Genomic DNA, 19,051 nt, shown 5'->3' on the forward strand with positions numbered 1-19,051 from the left:
GTACAGCTATGACATTTAAAGATATACAAATGTTTCTATTTTCTACCGTTACATAATATATCTTACTCTATATAACACATAAGAGAAATGAAGAAAACTATCAACAGTAGTTATGACATTTCCTCGGAAACAGTCAGTCATTGTGAAAGCCTAATGACTGCAGATAGACGACTGATGATTGCTTTGATGATACGTATGAGTATCAAACGATGTTTTATCTAATTTCTACAATATGGTTCAATAGACATAACCGTACATATATTCTCCTCTGCCGCACAAAACACAAATCACGGCACAAGATGTTACCCAGAAATCTCATTACCAAAATGCTCCGTGGGGGGACCTACAGAGATTGCTTGTAAAGGCAAGCGATTCGTTCAAGGAAATATCAGATTATATTTTCGTAATCCATAAACCCTTGAGAATATATCTGAAACTATCCATTTATTCGTTATTTAGCCCAGGAACTGCATTGATAGAATACGTTAGGAAGAAAGGACACACAGACATAATCGAGAGCTTGGATTTGAGTGGCAAACTATGACTACACTGGTACGTCGTTCTCTGTTCAAAGGGCGATAACTCTTATTGTTTATGATTTTCATTACCTTTTAATAAAATAAATAAAAGGCCACCCGGTTGTGAACAAAATTTCCCCGTACAATTCAATTTTACTATAAAATGTAACTTGCGTGGAATTGTTAGCTACTCAATTTTTTAGAAGGATGGTGGCGGTATTTTTCATCTCTTTGTCGTATTTCATATAGAAATAGTTCGGTTAATACATCAGAAGTCAAACTAGATATGAAACATTCACGGATTGAGGCAAATATATGACGCATATTGAGGCTGGAATGACTTTACAAGTTTCTGACAAAACGCTACATTTCTTACTGAAGTGAAGGTTACCATTTAATTCAATTACATCCTGGCAACCATTTTACATCCATGTTTTATTATATATAAACCAGTTAAATAGACAGATTTTCCGAACTGCACTTAAATACCGATACACAATCTCATGCTTTCTATCAGGAACATAATCCAATGCTGTAAATACGTTAAGATAAAACTCTAGTAATAGTATGCTGTTAATGTCATTGGAAATTAAAAATCACATGTTTTCCTTACATGGGTAAAGGAACAAAAGATATATAATTAATGAGATTCGTTCAGAAGGGCAACTCCTTACATAGATTCCAGTGTGTTCACTTTTCACAAGCAGGTCGTCGTGCCCAAGTCAAGTTCAGTATTATGAATGGATTTCGATATCCGTTGACACTCGAGCAAACCAAATCTTCTGCTCTCATAAGTTTGAAACGATATCATCGTTTTATGAAAATTTTATAAATATTTTGTCAATGCGAGTTATGTCCATTTCTGTACTTCTCGATCGGATACAAACTCTCCATTTGGTGACGTCACGTTAGAAGGAAGGAGAGCTAGATAAAGAGGCGTGTCTGCACCTAAAACATATGAGATATGTATCTATAAATCTTTACCGTAATGTTTAATCAAATACTCACTATTTTATAGAAATTAGTTTTAGCACATGCGGTTATGTAGTTTCAACATTTGCACTGGAGTAAGAAAAGGGCTAAAACTGCATCAGAAGATATTGTCCATACACCATGTTCTGACATATAAATAGTATCATTATAATCGAGATGTTGATCAGTGCCATTCCCTGTTATTACAGATTATTTCAGTCGAAAAAGAACACTGTACCTTGCTCGGGGGTCTTTTTGCCTTGGCCTGACGTGAGATCCGTTTGGACATATCCGGGACAACACTGCAAACGTCATGAAAGTCTTGATAAGTTATAGCTTAATCAAAATGATATCTGATGAAACACTTCAAACAGTCACGACAGCATTATATATCATATCTTTGTTAAAGTTATATCCGGGACAACACTGAAAAAGTCATAACTGTCTTTATATATCATATCTTCGTTAAAGTTATATCCGGGACAACACTGAAAAAACCATAACTGACTTTATATATCATATCTTCGTTAAAGTTATATCCGGGACAACACTGAAAAAGTCATAATTGTCTTTATATATCATATCTTCGTTAAAGTTATATCCGGGACAACACTGAAAAAACCATAACTGACTTTATATATCATATTTTCGTCAGCGATATATCCGGGACAACACTGAAAAAACCATAACAATCTTTATATATCATATCTCCGTCAAACCAGATATCAGAAGTTTTTAAAATCCAGTTTGTAATGAAGTGAACGACATTGTTTGCAAGTATAGTTAAGATAGAAAGGATAAAATTTTGATTTCAACAACTGTTTCAAAGGCAAACATTTTTTTGTACAGTGTACAAGGAATACTTACACTATTGATAACAATACCCGGTCGACCGTCCTGACTAAGGGCACGGTGTTGTATGAAGGTCAACACAGTCATTCCTATTTTAGAAACACCGTATGCCATGTCAGCCCATCCTTGTTTTACGTGATCACCTGTTTGTGCTGCGCTGTAATTAACCAGACAATAGTTAACCAATATCTATAATAAACAAACAGTTTCAGAATCTATTTTGAACTTGACGTGGTGAAGGAGGAGTGTCAGGGAACCTTCATGTGACTATATTATGAATACATAATCAGCGACTGCTGTTTAAATACGTTACATGGTGGGTGCTTACTCTTCCGGCACACATGGTCTTATTTTCCTTGTACACGTTTAAGACTCTGCGTGTAAATCTTTCTTTTGTTCACATTTTGCCCTAATTTTATTTTATTTGAATTTTGATTCTGTTGATATATTGGTAATGCCTGTCTTTGAACTTCTGTCCCTACTAACTTCCATAAGTGTCATAAAAAGTAAGTTTGATGCTGAAATTTTACTGTGTACGATGTCTACCTATCATCCGGCCCTGATCATTTCTACATTCTGTATGTCGTCACTCACTTGATGAACTCCTGTACTAGAGATTTCAGTTGTGCTGTAGTAATGGTGCTGTCCTTAAACCTGGCCTGTATGTCCGAACTACACTTGACGATTGACCACTGGGCAGCCATACTCGACATATTAACAACTCTGGTCAGAGAAGAAAAAACAAAAACATTGTGACTAAATATCTCAAAATTAATACACACTGAAACTTGTGGTAGACGCGGAGGAGAACAGTTATGAATATTTCAAAAGATATTGAAAATCAGTGTACATTATTCAGATATATATGAACAAAACTTTGATTTACATACATCTGTTTCATCTTGTTTTAATTTGACAATTTCATTACCTGGCGTGCGGGCGGAGGAGAGGAAACAGAGCATCACACACGTCCACTTGGGAGAAGAAATTTACCCCACATGTAACGCGGGCCTGTTCCGAAAATGGCGATTCCGTGTCTTTCTGTACACAAATGCTGTTACTTATAAGGTTGACAAAACAGATATTCCAGACAAGCAACAGTAATGAAGAGACAACTGCGTAATAATTGTTTACTAATATAGAAAAATATGTCCGTGTTTATCAGGCTAGACCTTTGAGAGATGTGAAATAATTTATAACTGGTACATAAAAATGCCAACCTTAAATGCCATTCCGGCGTTGTTGACAAGAACATCGATTCCACCATAGTGTGCCTGTAAGTGGTCCCTCAGCCTGGTAATACTGGCGGGGTCGGTGATATCGAGCTGGTGGAACTTTGGGTTAAGACCTTCCTCCCTCAGACTCTGGACAGCCTTCAAACCGAGGTCCTCGTTTCTTGCTACAAGGATATTTTTTCTGAATAATACCACTCAAACGAATTGATTTTCACTTCGGTTAAGACGCCCTCGAATTAGATATAACAAATCTAAAAAAATCGCATTTACAGTATACTGTCCTTATAAATATGTGATGTTTGAAAGTAAAAAAGCGAAAATTGAAAAGCTAACCTCTTGTTGACTTAGTGTAGTAATTGTTTTGTTTGACGTGTATAGATATCAGACATTTTTGAGGTATATCTCAGGAATAAGGCAAATTATATCCTGGGTTATTGCGGTACACAGGTCATTGAGTGTTTGTAAGCCACACATGTTACCTGACAGGTATTTCTAACACAGGCACCTGACTTATCTTATCTACCTCCGACACAGGCCTCAGTCTTACTTCAACAAGGATCTTACCTGTCAGTCACACGTCCCCATTTAATCTCCGACACAGGCCCCAGTATTACTTCAACAAGGATCTTACCTGTCAGTCACACGTCCCCATTAAATCTCTGACACATGTCCCAGTCTTACTTCAACAGGGATCTTACCTGTCAGTCACACGTCCCCATTTAATCTCTTGACACAGGTCCCAGTCTTACTTCAACAGGGATCTTACCTGTCAGTCACACGTCCCCATTTAATCTCTGACACAGGCCCCAGTTTTTCTTCATTAAAGCTCTTACCTGTCAGTCACACGTCCCCATTTAATCTCTGACAAAGGCCCCAGTTTTTCTTCATTAAGGATCTTACCTGTCATTCACTCGTCCCCCCTTAATCTCCGACACAGGCCCCAGTCTTACTTCAACAAAGATCTTACCTGTCAAGTACACGTCCCCATTAAATCTCTGACACAGGCCCTTGACTATCTGCAGGCCAATGCCTTTATTTGATCCCGTCACCTACGCAATCATTAAGAAATGACGTTAAATCAGATTAAAGGCATGCCTACAACACAACGTGTAACACAGTCACTTTCTCTCAACGTTAATGTAATATCAAACAATAGTATACCATACATAAATACAATCGACACAAAATACTTTAGCTGTCGTAGTACAACTTAAGCTATAGGGGATTAAGTTCATGTGAACTTAAAGCGAGTGCTAACCCGAATATAGTATGATTACCTTCAAAATGGAACGGTGACAACAAAGAAAATATCGACATGATTTACTTAATCAAAATGAAATCCGGTAAAACTATTTAAATTCATGAACAACTGAAGATTAGCACAGAGCCTCTTCAAAATGTATAAGGATAGCAAGACCAGGTGTTCAGGAACGGTAAGCGTTTTCACCTGCCATGTAAATCGTGGTCAATAATGTCACGTTCTAAATGAGAACAAGGCAAACAACAACGGAACCACCAGGCATAATGAGTAGTCATATGAGCGAATAGGCTATATTGATTATAAAAAACCTGTATTTCTTTACTTAAATGACAGCAAATACCTGCGGTTAATTTCTCTAAACCAAATCTCACACACACAAACAAAATATGATGGTATTATAGTAGTCCGTGAGATAAACTAGTTTTGATATCATGAATCGATACGCACAAAGATGTATCATCGTAGTTAACGTTCTTGATTTATAAATTACATATACGAACACAGACACTGACATACCTTTAAATGGCACGATAATATAGAATAAATATTTAATCTTACCACTGCAACTGCTTTCGTTGTTGTCATCGTGTTGAAGAAATGGTCAACAATGTAACTTTCCTTGATTATAGTAAAATAACGCGAGGGAGAGTTCTAGTTATATATCTCAGCAGCACTCCTGTACAGGGGATTCGTAGAATTATAACTCACTGTTTATACATACATACAGGATGTTACACTGCGGCTTGCGTACACGCATATTTATCGTTACTGTGTAAACAATGACGAGAAAAGTGGAGTCATTCATCCTGGTGTAACTACAGTATCCTGTCTTTATTGCTGATTTTCCCTTTCAGGCAATCGATACAATCGATTGTTTTAAATAGAATTTTATTTGGTATTAGGATAATTAATTGTGTGTAGACACTGATATTATATCATACATTGTGATGATATGAAGTACATAATGCATATATAATATCATGTACGTGTTATATTTTAAGTATAGGTCAACAACTATGTTATAAAGATTTTGTTTTTTGTTTTTCCAGCTTTTGGATTACTAGTTATTTTATGAGTTAATTGGGGTCAAGGCCGAGCCTTCCTTTAAATCAGCGACCATCTGTATTTCCGTTGATCTACAATTACTAACTAAATAGTTGCTATCATGATATCATGAACGCAAAAATCCATATAAAGTTTTGATATCGCAATTTTCATATGTACTTTGTACCATGATAAGTAATTACTGAACAATCCACTTTATCGTATATTAAATCTATATTTGAAGTTCATAAATCCTAATCATAGAATAAGACAGCATATCAATGACGTGACTGCTACGAAATGGGTTTTCATTCGGCGATATATATCTTGAAGGATATACAGCATTATAACATGGCAGGCTATGTGTAGCGGTCTGTAACATCACGTTGTCGAGTGTAGAAATTCCGTATTATACCTCAAAATAAAATTTTGTCGAGATAACAAAAACTCGAAGAAGACATATTTCGTGCCCAAGATGACATCATTGATACCTGTCGTGTTTATTAAATCACTGACATTAATATGTAAAGACTGCTTACTTAAGAAATATACATATTACTTTTTACACGTCGTCTATTGAAACTAATGTGATTACATCTAGCGCTTGATTTGTAACTAAAAGACTTGTTCCTAATTTCACGATTTTCGGTCAAGATGTCGACAACTGACTAATAAACTCGAATTTAGAGAAGTGCACGTCGATGAAATTGGACGTGCTCGATGCTCGTGAATATGCCTTATGTGATATAAAGTTGAACGAGCTCAATGCTCATTAGTATGACTTATGTGATATAAAGTTGAACGAGCTCAATGCTCATTAGTATGCCTTTTGCGTCCATTGTTGTTCAAACTGTTAGCATTGGGGATCGCGGTATTACTCACTATGATTGACCAAGATTTACAAGACAGGTGTCGTCGATGAAGCAAAAGACGCTCATCCTTCTGGATCACATTGTCTTATTCTTCTTGTGTTTATCTTTTAAGTCTTTGTTTTGGTCATATGTTACCGCAGAGCTATCGACGTTGAGTTTCTTTGACATTTCGATATCTACACGTTGCCTTGTTCTATATTATGAAATAAAAGTTAATCAATGAAAGAAAACAATTATTCCACGATGTATGTTATCATCCTACGCAATATAGAGAGTCGTCTGGTGTGAATAATCCAGTAGAAATCTTAATCTTGTAAATTCAAGTAGGTCATCAGCTAACAAAATTACTGATCAATAATTATAACCACGTTGCGTAACTTAATCAACTAGGTTAATATTTTCATTACGAGGCGAAATAAAATATCATTACAAACATCTCATTGTTATGTTATAAATGTTTGGATAAAAACAGGTAAAGCTACCGAATGATATCATTAATGACATGAACTGGTGACATTAGGAATAAGATCAACACCTGTTCTATCCTACTCCTATTTAGGGGATATTAACTGGGGACATTAGAAATAAGATCAACACCTGTTCTATCCAACTCCTATTTAGGGGATATTAACTGGGGACATTAGAAATAAGATCAACACCTGTTCTATCCTACTCCTATTTAGGGGATATTAACTGGGGACATTAGGAATAAGATCGACACCTTTTATATCCTACTCCTATTTAGGGGATATTAACTGGGGACATTAGGAATAAGATCGACACCTTTTATATCCTACTCCTATTTAGGGGATATTAACTGGGGACATTAGAAATAAGATCAACACCTGTTCTATCCTACTCCTATTTAGGGGATATTAACTGGGGACATTAGGAATAAGATCAACACCTGTTCTATCCTACTCCTATTTAGGGGATATTAACTGGGGACATCAGGAATAAGATCAACACCTGTTATATCCTATTGATATGTCACGATCGACACGCCCTGTGAAATCCAGAGGTTTTATTTAATGTCATATAATTAGTTAATATTAAGTAGATTTAAAGGGATCTTTTGCTCCTCCTACGAATCTTTGTTTTCTTTTGTGATTGTCCCAATAATCATGTACTCTAGAAGATTCGATACAATCCCCAACCTCGAATCATCGTCTTTTCTAACCAACTGTTCGAGTTAGCTCCCTTCTTACATTACTCATTATTATACATGTATTGCGTACCATCGTTACTACAAACTCCATCTGTTCAGTTACCTCTCTATACTTTCCAATTGTTTTACTGTCAGTATCTAACTAAATCAGTACTACGTATCCTATAACCATACAACTTTTGACTTTGCCTTTGATTTACATCAACCTCAGAATTAATTTACTGCAGTGTGATTTTCGCATGCTATGGAAGCAGTACACAGATTCTCGGTGTATGAAGGTTTTAATCAAAATTAAGAAAAAAAAATCTTTGCTATAAATTGGTCTTGTCTTGCTGAAGTGGACAATTTCGGGTTTCATTTTTTCAGAATAATATTTTAGCTTTGTGTTGGAGATTACTATTTGGGCGATCTCGAACCTTTGTCTACGCACCAAAAACTAGCTTTACAGGAAGTGAAGTTTTCAAAGTGTTTATACTTGGTCACGCTGTGAAGGATTTCCGAGTTGGAATTTGCTAAAATGTAAGTAGTTTGTTACCATTGCTGTGTTGTTGATGTTAAGACAGGTATTCAGAAATCAATTTCTTCCTTAAAGCTGTAGCCGTAGGTTGGAATTAGCAATATTTTTTGCATTGTTAGCATTTTGAGTTGGTAGCCGTGGCAATCACATTTCAGAAATCAGAGGAAACTTTTGATTTCCACAGATTTTATCTCTCTACTTTTATTGTAATTGTTATGTAGTTTATAAATATATAGACATGTAAGTATGTATTTTTCATAACTAAACTGTTATACCTGTATATCTTAAAAAATTATCAATGATTTCAGGAAAAATGCAAATTAACTGCTTCTTGCTACCTATATTTGATTTTGCTTTGTTGAAATTATCGCCCTTTGTTCACAGCCATGGACATTATGAAGCTTGATATCCTTGTGGTGGCTGCCTCACTTAATAACATATGAAAACATAAATAAATATATTATATATATATATATAAATCTTTCTGAGCGATTAGAATTGTGTCTTGACTATAAGGACACAACCGCGCCAGCACAGACTGGTCTGTTCATCGGCTACCTGGGAAATAAAAAAAAAAAAGCAGAAAAAACTTAATGTTGTGTCATGTAAATGTAGGTATATATCAGAATGAATATTTTAAGAGTTAAAAATCTATTAAATACCTCACTACATCTTAAATAAATACGACCCGTAGGCAGAGACATAAACCTTGGAATAATGCCAATTCCCTGTCTTTGTTCCACTGCGAATATAATATTTGCTAACAGACACGAAGTACTCCATGTCAGGACACAGAATTACCTGATTTATGCTTAATGAAAATGGGGTTGGTGATTTTTTTTCACTTTCGTATGTAGTCTATGATAATAATTTCATATATGAAATAATGGGTACTAGTGTTAGGCATTGAATTGTAGACAAAACCTACATGCGTCATTCAGGCGACAATTTATAGTTTTCTATTTTGTCTGTTTGTTGTATTATACTTCTGAGTATTTCCTTCCTGTGTACAGGCGTAAGAATAGAAAGTAATGTCCCATGACTAGTCTGAGGTAACAATGAATGGAGTAAGATTGTAAGATTTATGACAGGTACCAGCTACTCGTACGTCCCTGGTACACCACTACGTTATGCACGGCTATTCAAACGCGACCTTGTTCCAATTTGTGTATTGTAGTCAACAGCAGTCGTATAGACCGGTTAAAACAAAACAAAACAATACGTCTGTTATTAATTGTGCATTCATCACCGAATAGCTGTAATCCAGGAAGTAATAATCGTTTGGCTAAGCACGAGCCACTCCTAACTCCTGACTCCTTCCTGGTCTGTTCATTTCTGTTGGAGGCGTGAAAATGCGATCATGGACGTATATTCAGCTTCTGTCTGGACTTGCATGTCTAGCAGGTAGGGATGAATTCACTTCTTCCGTCTAAGTAGCATTTATTTTAACGGGTTCGAAACAAGTAAGTTGGTTATTACCCAGTTTATATGATTGAATTCGTCATTCATGGCTGAATTGCCTTTCCCGATGTCTCTTAAGATTCCTTTGTTCCCAAGAATGCCATTCGATTTACACGGATCTCGTTGTGATTTGCAATACCAATTTATGCGAGAGACTGTCGGGGCCATTTTGGAAAAAAATATATTTATATATTTCTCCTTAAACGCGATAAATTTCTCTTTAAAACGTTTTAGGTATTTCGTTAAAACGAGTTTACAACCATATTCGTCGTTTTAACATTATGCTTATCTCGTTTTAACGTATTTGTTATATATACAGTCGAACCTCGTTATCTCGATCTCGTCGGGACCACGGGGAAACCTTGAGATAAGCGACTATTCCATTTAAGTGAGCTCAAATATTTTGTGTAGAGTTATGCAGGAACCGACGAAATGCTTCGAGTCAAATGGGATATTCGAGTTATACGAGTTCGAGATAACGAGGGGTGACTCTTTAATAGGTAAAGCTAGTTGATATAAAATTGTCGGGTTAAAACGAAAAAAACTCGCATGTTTTAACTACATATACACATATATATCTATTTTCAAATTTAAATTCTCATATACTAAGAAAGAATGTGCATTAATACAGCCGACCAAATTCACCATGACCGAATTCAGGAAGTGAATTTTTTTTTTGAAAAATTGCCAAATCAACGCGTGTGTTACGCCTGTTTTATTTATAAATTGACCTATTCTTAATGTCTCTGTAAGAAAACACAAATAATAGTGATAAAGGAAGTTAAATAATTTTCTCTACTTTTAAACATTAGCAATCTATTTGTGATTGATCAGTCGGCGAGATATCAAATGTAAAAAAAAATGTAATAGATGTTTGATGACGGAAGGGAAAACAAGTAACATTAACTATCATTGTATGTGTAATAAAATGTCGAAGTATTTCATTTAGATATGGTTACTTAAGAATTACTTTAGGTAATAATACTGCAAATAACAGTACGCACAACCGGGAAATGTTACATCCGCGACTAAACGAAAACTGAAAAAAAATTCATAATTATTTTTTCCTTAACTTATAATAAATGTTTTGGTCATGTTTCAGGTGCGGAATATTACGTATTGATGGCAGGTGAAAAGGGCAATAAGGGAAATATAGAAATTTATAATGGCACAACCTGGTTTGACCTATGTCCGGACGGATGGGATGACTCTGACGCGTCAGTCATGTGTCGTATGCTGGGATACTCAGGGTAAGAGAAAGTTTGATATATATATATATATTTATCATTGTTGGTCAGTTATACGTCACATTGTCAAGATAGAGTTTTATACAATAATTTAACTGTAGGTCAGTTAAATGGTTCATATAGTAAGATGAATTTAAAATTACCGTTCTTTTTTAATCAGTTATATGGTACACAGACTACTAGGAAGTTTAATATACAATAGTTCAACTGTAGATCAGGGTCAGTAGTTACGGAATACACCATAGTTTAAATGTTTATCAGTTACAGGTACACAGAATATGAGAAATTTTTCATATACGGTAGTCTAACTATCAATCAGAAATAATATACACAAAATATACAAGGTCAGAGGAAATTTATAGACAAGAGTTTAATTGTTGATCAGTTTTTGGGTTCACAGGGTTAGAGGAGAGGGAATTTATATACAATAGTTTAAATGTTGGTCAGTTATAGGGTCCGCAGGGTATGAGGAAGTTAAATATACAATTGTTGAAATATTGGTCAGTTAAAGAATAAACACGGTGAGAAATTTTAATATGCAATAGTTTAAATGTTGGTCAGTTATGAAGAACACAACTTAAGAGGAAATGCCAAATACGGCACTATCGGTCTATCATAATCTTTTGGCTAGACATTTGGAGCATGTCCTAAATACCTCTGCATAATATACACAAAGCATTGTCATCTTTACAAAAGTTTATTGCTCAAAGAAATAAAAAGATTATTAGTAAATACTGCACATAAATGACACTATTATGGCATAAAGCAATGCATGTTTCTGAAGTAAACAGATTTTGTTTCGTTAACGGTGTAAAGAATGTAAAAGATTAATAACTTGAGGTTTTGCCTTAAAGTGAATAAAACAGTACATTGTTATCCTTTGTCCATCTGGGGCAAAACTGGAAACCCAGGAGGAGGATAAGGAAAGTAAAATCTTAAATGAATAACGCAAATTAACTGAAGATTAATTTCTATCAAGCAGGTTTTCTTGAATATCATTAAAACACATATGATTTCTTGAAGTCTTGTAGGATGCCTTAGAATTCTTATAAACAATTTTCAGAAAACAACTCTAAATCAGACCTTTTTGAGGAGTTTCGGTTAAAAATTCAACTTTGCGTACTAAAACTTTTTGTAATAGGAAAAAGGAAACCAAATTTGAGACAAAATGTAGGAAGCATTTGCTGATCTGACACGGATTAAAGATATATATTATAACATGACATTTCTGTACCTTTTGATTTTCGACGAATGAATTCTCACTTTCCAGTGACAGTGCTAACGCTAGCGTTAATAATGACAATGTAACGGTTTCTTCCCTGGGACAAGACAAATTTGATTGTGATGGTAGCGAAACATCTCTTGACGATTGCCCAACAAGTAGTAATAATGCCACTGCTTGTGAAAATACTACTCGTTCGCACCTATCATGTGCTGAGGGTGAGTGCATTCTGTAAATATTATCATAACACATTGTCATGTAAGCTGCGCTTATAGATTTAACATTTAGACAACTCTCTGTTGATCGTTAAAGCGATATTTTGCATGCGTTGACTAGTGTCTAGATGCAGCCAAGCGATCCCAATGTTTAACTGCTCACTTGCCTTATTTTTGAAATGCGATTTAAATGTGGAAATGTTTGTAAAGCATCTAGACGTAATGATACATGTTATGTATTTTGCAGAAAAGTAAACAAAAGCATCCATTCAATCATTTGTTCTCTGAACTATCAGCGTTGTCATTGACGCCCAAGTCGCCCTAGGTAAAGCTCCCCTTCAAAAGGACTGTTAAGTTGCTGTTCTACAATACATCTGATTAAAATATTCATATTTAATTATTAGTATTATTCGTTCTTTGTATCTGTATTGAACTGTATTAGGATTGCTTTAAATACAACTCGATCAAAAACAATCCTTAATTATAATTACAGTTCCTGAGCCTAATGATTTCTTCCTTATGTCGTTTGGATCTGTGATCACAAAAATGAATCGAGCGACTGGTAGTCTGTCCATGGTGCAAGCTGGAACAATCTCACATGTCGTTGTTATTACTTATGACCATGCACAAAACGACATCATTTGGACGGACAATGTTTTGAGACAGATAGCGAAGTGTGATCTCAATGGAGGGAATATAACCGTAATTTTCCAGACTGGAAACGGTAAGGTTTAAACTGATGGTAGACATTACTATAAAGCCAACTTAGCCTTGTCACTCGACAAACGACACACTAGACAAAAACACCTTTCAATACAAGGTTTGATATAATACAACCAAATAGATTAATTTGAATATTAAACTGTCCATTTAGGATTTGTCTATGACAATAGAGGCATGGATTTTGATCTATATGAGACGCCACAGTATACAAAGGGAGGTGAATCTTATACAAGACTATTAAGCTAAGGTTTAAACAATTTCATAGTATACTCTTTTCGTTCTCTTTTCTTTCTGAAACAGTTAACGTATACATTTTATATATACGACTATATATACATGTATGTAACTCGCAATATCCTAATAATTAAATGAATTTTAAAAGATCAGATGGTTTTTAAGAACGTCCGATAGCTTTGTGTATTCATTACCGTTTCATTATTCAAATTAATTTAAACACGGGATGCCGGCGAGGGAAAACCTCAGGTACTCAAGTACACGAGCAGCATCTACCACCTGCATTTTCACAGGCTTGTGAAGAAAACGCAAAACAGAATAGTACCTTAATTAACAATGAATTTCTCCCATTTAATGGAATCATACCGTACATTAAAGATTAAAATTTATCTCTCAATGTATGTGATTCCTGTGATTTATTTTCCATTCCAGATAGTGTCATGGACGGCATTGCTATTGATGTAGAATCTCGACTGATCTTTTACACTGACACAGGATATGATGAAATCGGAGTAATCAATGCCGACACATATGACAGAACCGTTTTGATCAATACCGATCTGGATGAGCCAAGAGCCATTGTTTTGGATACCACGACAAGGTGATGAAACTTACACTAAGTCCATGTTATAAACGTCTGTTTAAAGTAGCCATTCGCATTTTATTATCTTTAGGTTATAGAAATAATCATGAATTTTGTATTGTTAGTACATGTATATAAATGGAAAATTGTTTAATGATTTCACGGTGTGGATTGTACAAAAGACACACAAGTAAATAGCATCATTTCATAAATAAGAGTGAGATACAAAAGTGCCAAACAACGAATTTAACTGCATCATGCAGCTGTTTGGTCCTTCTAGGTTTCGTCAGTGATGCTAAGGGCCTAAGATTTTAAATGGATGTTAGTTCTATCTTTTGTTTGTTATGTTTTTTCACAGAGAAATTTTCTGGACGGATTGGGGAACTAATGCATCAATTGTAAAAGCAAATTATGACGGTTCTGGTAGAACTAGTATTGTCAGTACGGGACTTGGCTGGCCAAATGCTATGGTGCTCGATGGTAAGTCATTGTATGTTAGCAGTGTATGTATTTTTATTTATTTATTTACAGTTTTTTCACAGATGTTTTCTTGTTTTCAGTAACACAAATATAATTGGTTTGATACATAATTAGAAAATCAAATAAGAAGAAGGGAAAATTGTTACCCCTTGTTAAGAGTGAAATAATGACACCAAGTGAGTGGCGAGTTTAATTAGAGTTCCGGCTCATCGTACAATTTTAGGGTGTCTGATATTAGCCAGTACCGTGTCATATAAATTTCATACTGTCAGGACACTGGGCGTAGTGACCAGCCGATGACCAGTTAATGTTGTAGTGTGCAAGATCAGGTCAATTAATGACCCCTGCTGGAGTTTCAAGAGTTTAAACAGACTTTAGAATTCCTTCACTCTTATCTTCATCTCTGATAATTATTACTTTCATCTGTTTGATTGTATCTGTAAATTATCTGTATCATGCATGTTTTAACCTCCGAGCTAGGCACACGTCACTCGTACCTTCCAGTCTTAATACAGTTTAGAACCGAAGACAAGAGTTAATTATTATTTTCTCTATTGTATCCGGAGGCTGAAGGTAACACCCATGCAAAGATAAATGTCCAAGTCTTTTTGTAAAATCTTCGAAGTAGTAGACACTGCTGGTGGAATGAAAGTCTCCGAGGTTTGATGTAACTTGTATGCCACGTTGTAATTAATTCCAATTGTGGCACGTTTTAAAATATCATTTGACGATGTTCGTAAATTATTTGATAAAAGAAAATTACGACATTTGTTGTATTATGGGGCTGGTACACGTCCACATCTAGATTTTAACTTTTCTTGCGATTACTTTGCAATTTCCTTAGTCGCCTCCTAGACTTCAAAATTTAGGTCCTTAGCATCACTGACGACTCCCACGACGAAATAGCAGTATGCTGCAGTTAAAATTATTGTATTGCTGTTTTGTATCTTTCTCAAAATTTGTATTTGGATATGCCATTTATTTGTGTGCCCTTTGTACATTCTTGTGTATGTTTCTGCAGGTGACGTGTTGATATGGTGCGATGCTCAAACGGATGTTTACGAAAGCGTATATAGAAACGGCACAGGGAGAACTACATTGTTATCATTATCTGGCACTCACTGCTTTGCGTTTACCATCTACGAAGATTACTTATATGTTAATGACTGGTTGGTTTCGTAAGTACTCTAACAATTTATCAAAACCAACAAGTTCTAAATGTACAGGTTATAAAACCCGTTGTGTCTTGTAGAGTGAATCACTGTTAATGACCCAATCAATCTTGTAGAGTGAACCACTGTAAATGACCCCATCAATCTTGTAGAGTGAACCACTGTTAATGACCCCGTGTACCATGTAGAATGAACCTCTGCAAATGAACCCATCAACCTTGTAGAGTGAACCACTTATTAATGACCCCATGTACCTTGTAGAGTGAACCACCGTAAATGATCCCATGTACCTTGTAGAATGAACCACTGTAAATGACCCCATGTACGCTGGAGAGTGAACCACTGTTAATGAACCCGTGTACCATGTAGAATGAACCTCTGCAAATGAACCCATCAACCATTGTAGAGTGAACCACTGTTAATGACCACATGAACCTTGTAGAATTAACCTCTGCAAATGAACCAATCAACCTTGTAGAGTGAACCACTGTTAATGACCCAATGTACCTTGTTGAATGAACCACTGTTAATGACCACATGAACCTTGTAGAGTGAACCTCTGTTAATTTTTTTATGAGTAAATATATATTGCCTTGCTATTCTGCTGTGAGTGAATTGTACAGTTATTTCTGTATCCTACATTTTCCCTACGTACATAATTCTTACACAAAAGGAAAGTTGCAGAGTATATATAACTTCTTTGTTATATATATAATCAAAATATTCTTTGAATACATGTATGTTTACTCTTGTTTGATAATAACCTTTATTTAATCTAAACTTTCTCTTGCTGAGCTAAACATCTAGGAATTATCTCAAACAGTTTGCATATGACATATAACCTTGTAAACTATATTTATAGACATCGTACATTTTCATAACGGCTGACTTTAAAAACATCAAGAAAATACCAACATTTCTGCATAATATAATTCAAACTAAAATTCCATTAAACTAGGACAGAGTAAGAGTAGAGAAAGCGTCTTCTGCTTCACCGGCGACACATGTAAACGCTGGTCAATCCAAGTAAGTAATGTCACATTCTAAAATGAAAACAGGGTAAACAACAACGGAACAAGCAGGCAAACTAACGAGCATGAAACACGATAAACAACAACGGATCCAACAGTCAGACTAACGAGCATTAAACACGAGTGAGTATGAGAGATAGACTGAATGATAATTAGAGAAGATAAGGAAATAATGAAAGCAAGATGAAATATCTTCTTTACAGTGCAACATTGTGTAGAAGAATTTGATTCCATGGCTTCTAAACCTTGTATTCCACAAACTGATGCAAAATAAGGTATTCTTTAACCATAAAGATCAATATTCACTTGACGCCATCAGTTGACATGCCCGTTATATAAACAAACCAGAAATAAGCGCCATTTAAGGTATTGTGATTGGTACCCATCGTATGGTCATTAAGACGTGATTATCTTTGCACAGAAACGTCGATGTTTCACGACAAAATGACCTCTCCATTTAATGAATTACACTGTCGGTAATGAATATCTTAGTCTAGTTGAATCAAGTCTGGATGTGTTTGATACTAGTCTGCAGACTCCTTACCGTATTCGCCTTTGAAAACGTGACACTACTTACTTGGATTGATCAAGACCTACACGTTGGGTGTCGTCGATGTAACAGCAGATGCTTCATCTTTCGGAATATCTAGTATTTTACTTCTTGTTGTACGCTTTCAAAAGTCTGCTTGTAAATCTTTGTTTTGTCCATACTTTGATTAGTTTTATTGAATCTGAGTGTAGATCGTGATTATATTCAGATGTTGTTAAGACACTATAATAACGCTTAATATGGTTTTTGTTTGCAAAATTAATTCATTTTGGCCGTCAAATGTCATAACAAAGCAGTTCAATGCGCAAATCTAGCAAAATTTCTAGATCTGAATAAGTGATGTCTTAATCACTATGAAAAAAATGTCTTTTTTAAATTCGTTTACAGAAGAGTTATTCAAGTGAAAAAGGATGGGTCCAATGCTGTTACCTTTGGACCAGAGTTGTCCAAACGATATGGAATATTTCACTACATAAAAGGTAATATCAAATAAAGTGGTAAAGACGTCTTGTATTCGTTAAATATTTGTTCATGTGATAATTTCAGTCACAAAATTCTACTCATTTTACGGAAAATGTACTTGAAATTGTTACCTCCTTTAAAATGCATTGTGTGAAGAAGGAAACTTAATTATCATATCGCGTAAATGTTTCTTAAATGATAGTATTGTAAATTCATCGTATATAACGCGCGTCTTCAAATATAACATAATTCGCTGATGAATATTAATTTTATTGGAATTTGTATGTTAATTGAATTTCCATGTTTACTTATGATCTGATTCAATTATTTCATATTGACGAGAAGAATAAATATATGAAGAATATGATTACGTATATATGTATATGATTCATTCAAAGTAATTTACAATTCATATTTGTTGATTCTTATTCAAAGTAATTTACAATTTATATTTGTTGATTTTTATTCAAAGTAATTTACAATTTATATTTGTTGATTCTTTTTACCTTTGCTTCCATATCATGATTATGTATTTGCTTGCATGTGTGGCTTTGCATCGTAGTTTAATTTGATATTGGAAAGTGTCATAAGTTTATATTCTGTGTTAACTATATTAAAACATCACAATGGTCGTTATGAAAGATTAAAGGTAAGTTGCATTTCTTAATTAATGTGGAGCATTAAAATCATGACGAGGATTCGTGCAACATCTTAACGTGAGTGGGTTTTGTGATATATCATTCATTATTATTTTTCATCATTTTGTCCTGGCATATTAAGTGCAAAATGTATTGAAGGTATTTGGAGCAATTATTGACTTTTCATTTGATGACTATTACTTGTATGTTACTATATCTATCTTCCAACTTCACATCGATTTTCTGTCTTTTCTCTACAGATATGAATATTCAAATTCCCTCTGTTTTACATATATTGCATCACAATCAAACGTAATTGCAACTTAAAAAATATGTTTTGTCGTCATGCAAATATAGCTAGTACATTGTATGTAGATATTTTTCTTTCAATATGTCATTGTATGTTAAACTTATCTCTTTATATATATATATATATATGTGTGTGTGTGTGTGTGTGTGTGTGTTTATGTGTGTATGTATGTAAAGAAATTGTCGTTTTTATGTCATTGTATGAATACATTGTCTTTTTACATGAGATGAATGTTGACATGTCTTTTTGTGTCCTCTACCGAATGAGTAACATTTGTTATTATA

The 19,051-nt window shown here is 34.7% G+C and overlaps 2 protein-coding genes across 2 annotated transcripts; one reads left to right on the forward strand and one right to left on the reverse strand.

Moving 5' to 3' along the window:
* Positions 1-1,254: 1,254 nt before the first annotated feature.
* LOC132554892 (carbonyl reductase [NADPH] 1-like) lies at positions 1,255-5,423 on the reverse strand. Its single transcript, XM_060219227.1, has 8 exons — positions 5,397-5,423; positions 4,545-4,626; positions 3,563-3,741; positions 3,271-3,383; positions 2,937-3,065; positions 2,358-2,499; positions 1,729-1,792; positions 1,255-1,466 (listed from the first exon to the last, which is right to left on the reverse strand). Exons 1-8 carry the CDS (start codon positions 5,421-5,423, stop codon positions 1,369-1,371), a joined length of 834 nt encoding a protein of 277 aa, XP_060075210.1. The 3' UTR covers positions 1,255-1,368.
* Positions 5,424-9,791: 4,368 nt separating this feature from the next.
* Positions 9,792-18,039, forward strand: LOC132554722 (low-density lipoprotein receptor-related protein 4-like). The gene is made up of 8 exons (XM_060219037.1): positions 9,792-9,843; positions 11,003-11,150; positions 12,418-12,587; positions 13,078-13,308; positions 13,974-14,142; positions 14,483-14,604; positions 15,626-15,782; positions 17,745-18,039. The coding sequence occupies exons 1-8, from the start codon at positions 9,792-9,794 to the stop codon at positions 17,848-17,850; spliced, it is 1,155 nt and encodes a 384-aa protein (XP_060075020.1). The 3' UTR covers positions 17,851-18,039.
* The last annotated feature ends 1,012 nt before the right edge of the window (positions 18,040-19,051 follow it).

This window comes from Ylistrum balloti, unplaced genomic scaffold, assembly GCF_031769215.1.
Source record: "Ylistrum balloti isolate Yb309-2 unplaced genomic scaffold, AGI_CSIRO_Ybal_v1 Utg369642, whole genome shotgun sequence".
NCBI classification, from domain to species: domain Eukaryota; kingdom Metazoa; phylum Mollusca; class Bivalvia; order Pectinida; family Pectinidae; genus Ylistrum; species Ylistrum balloti.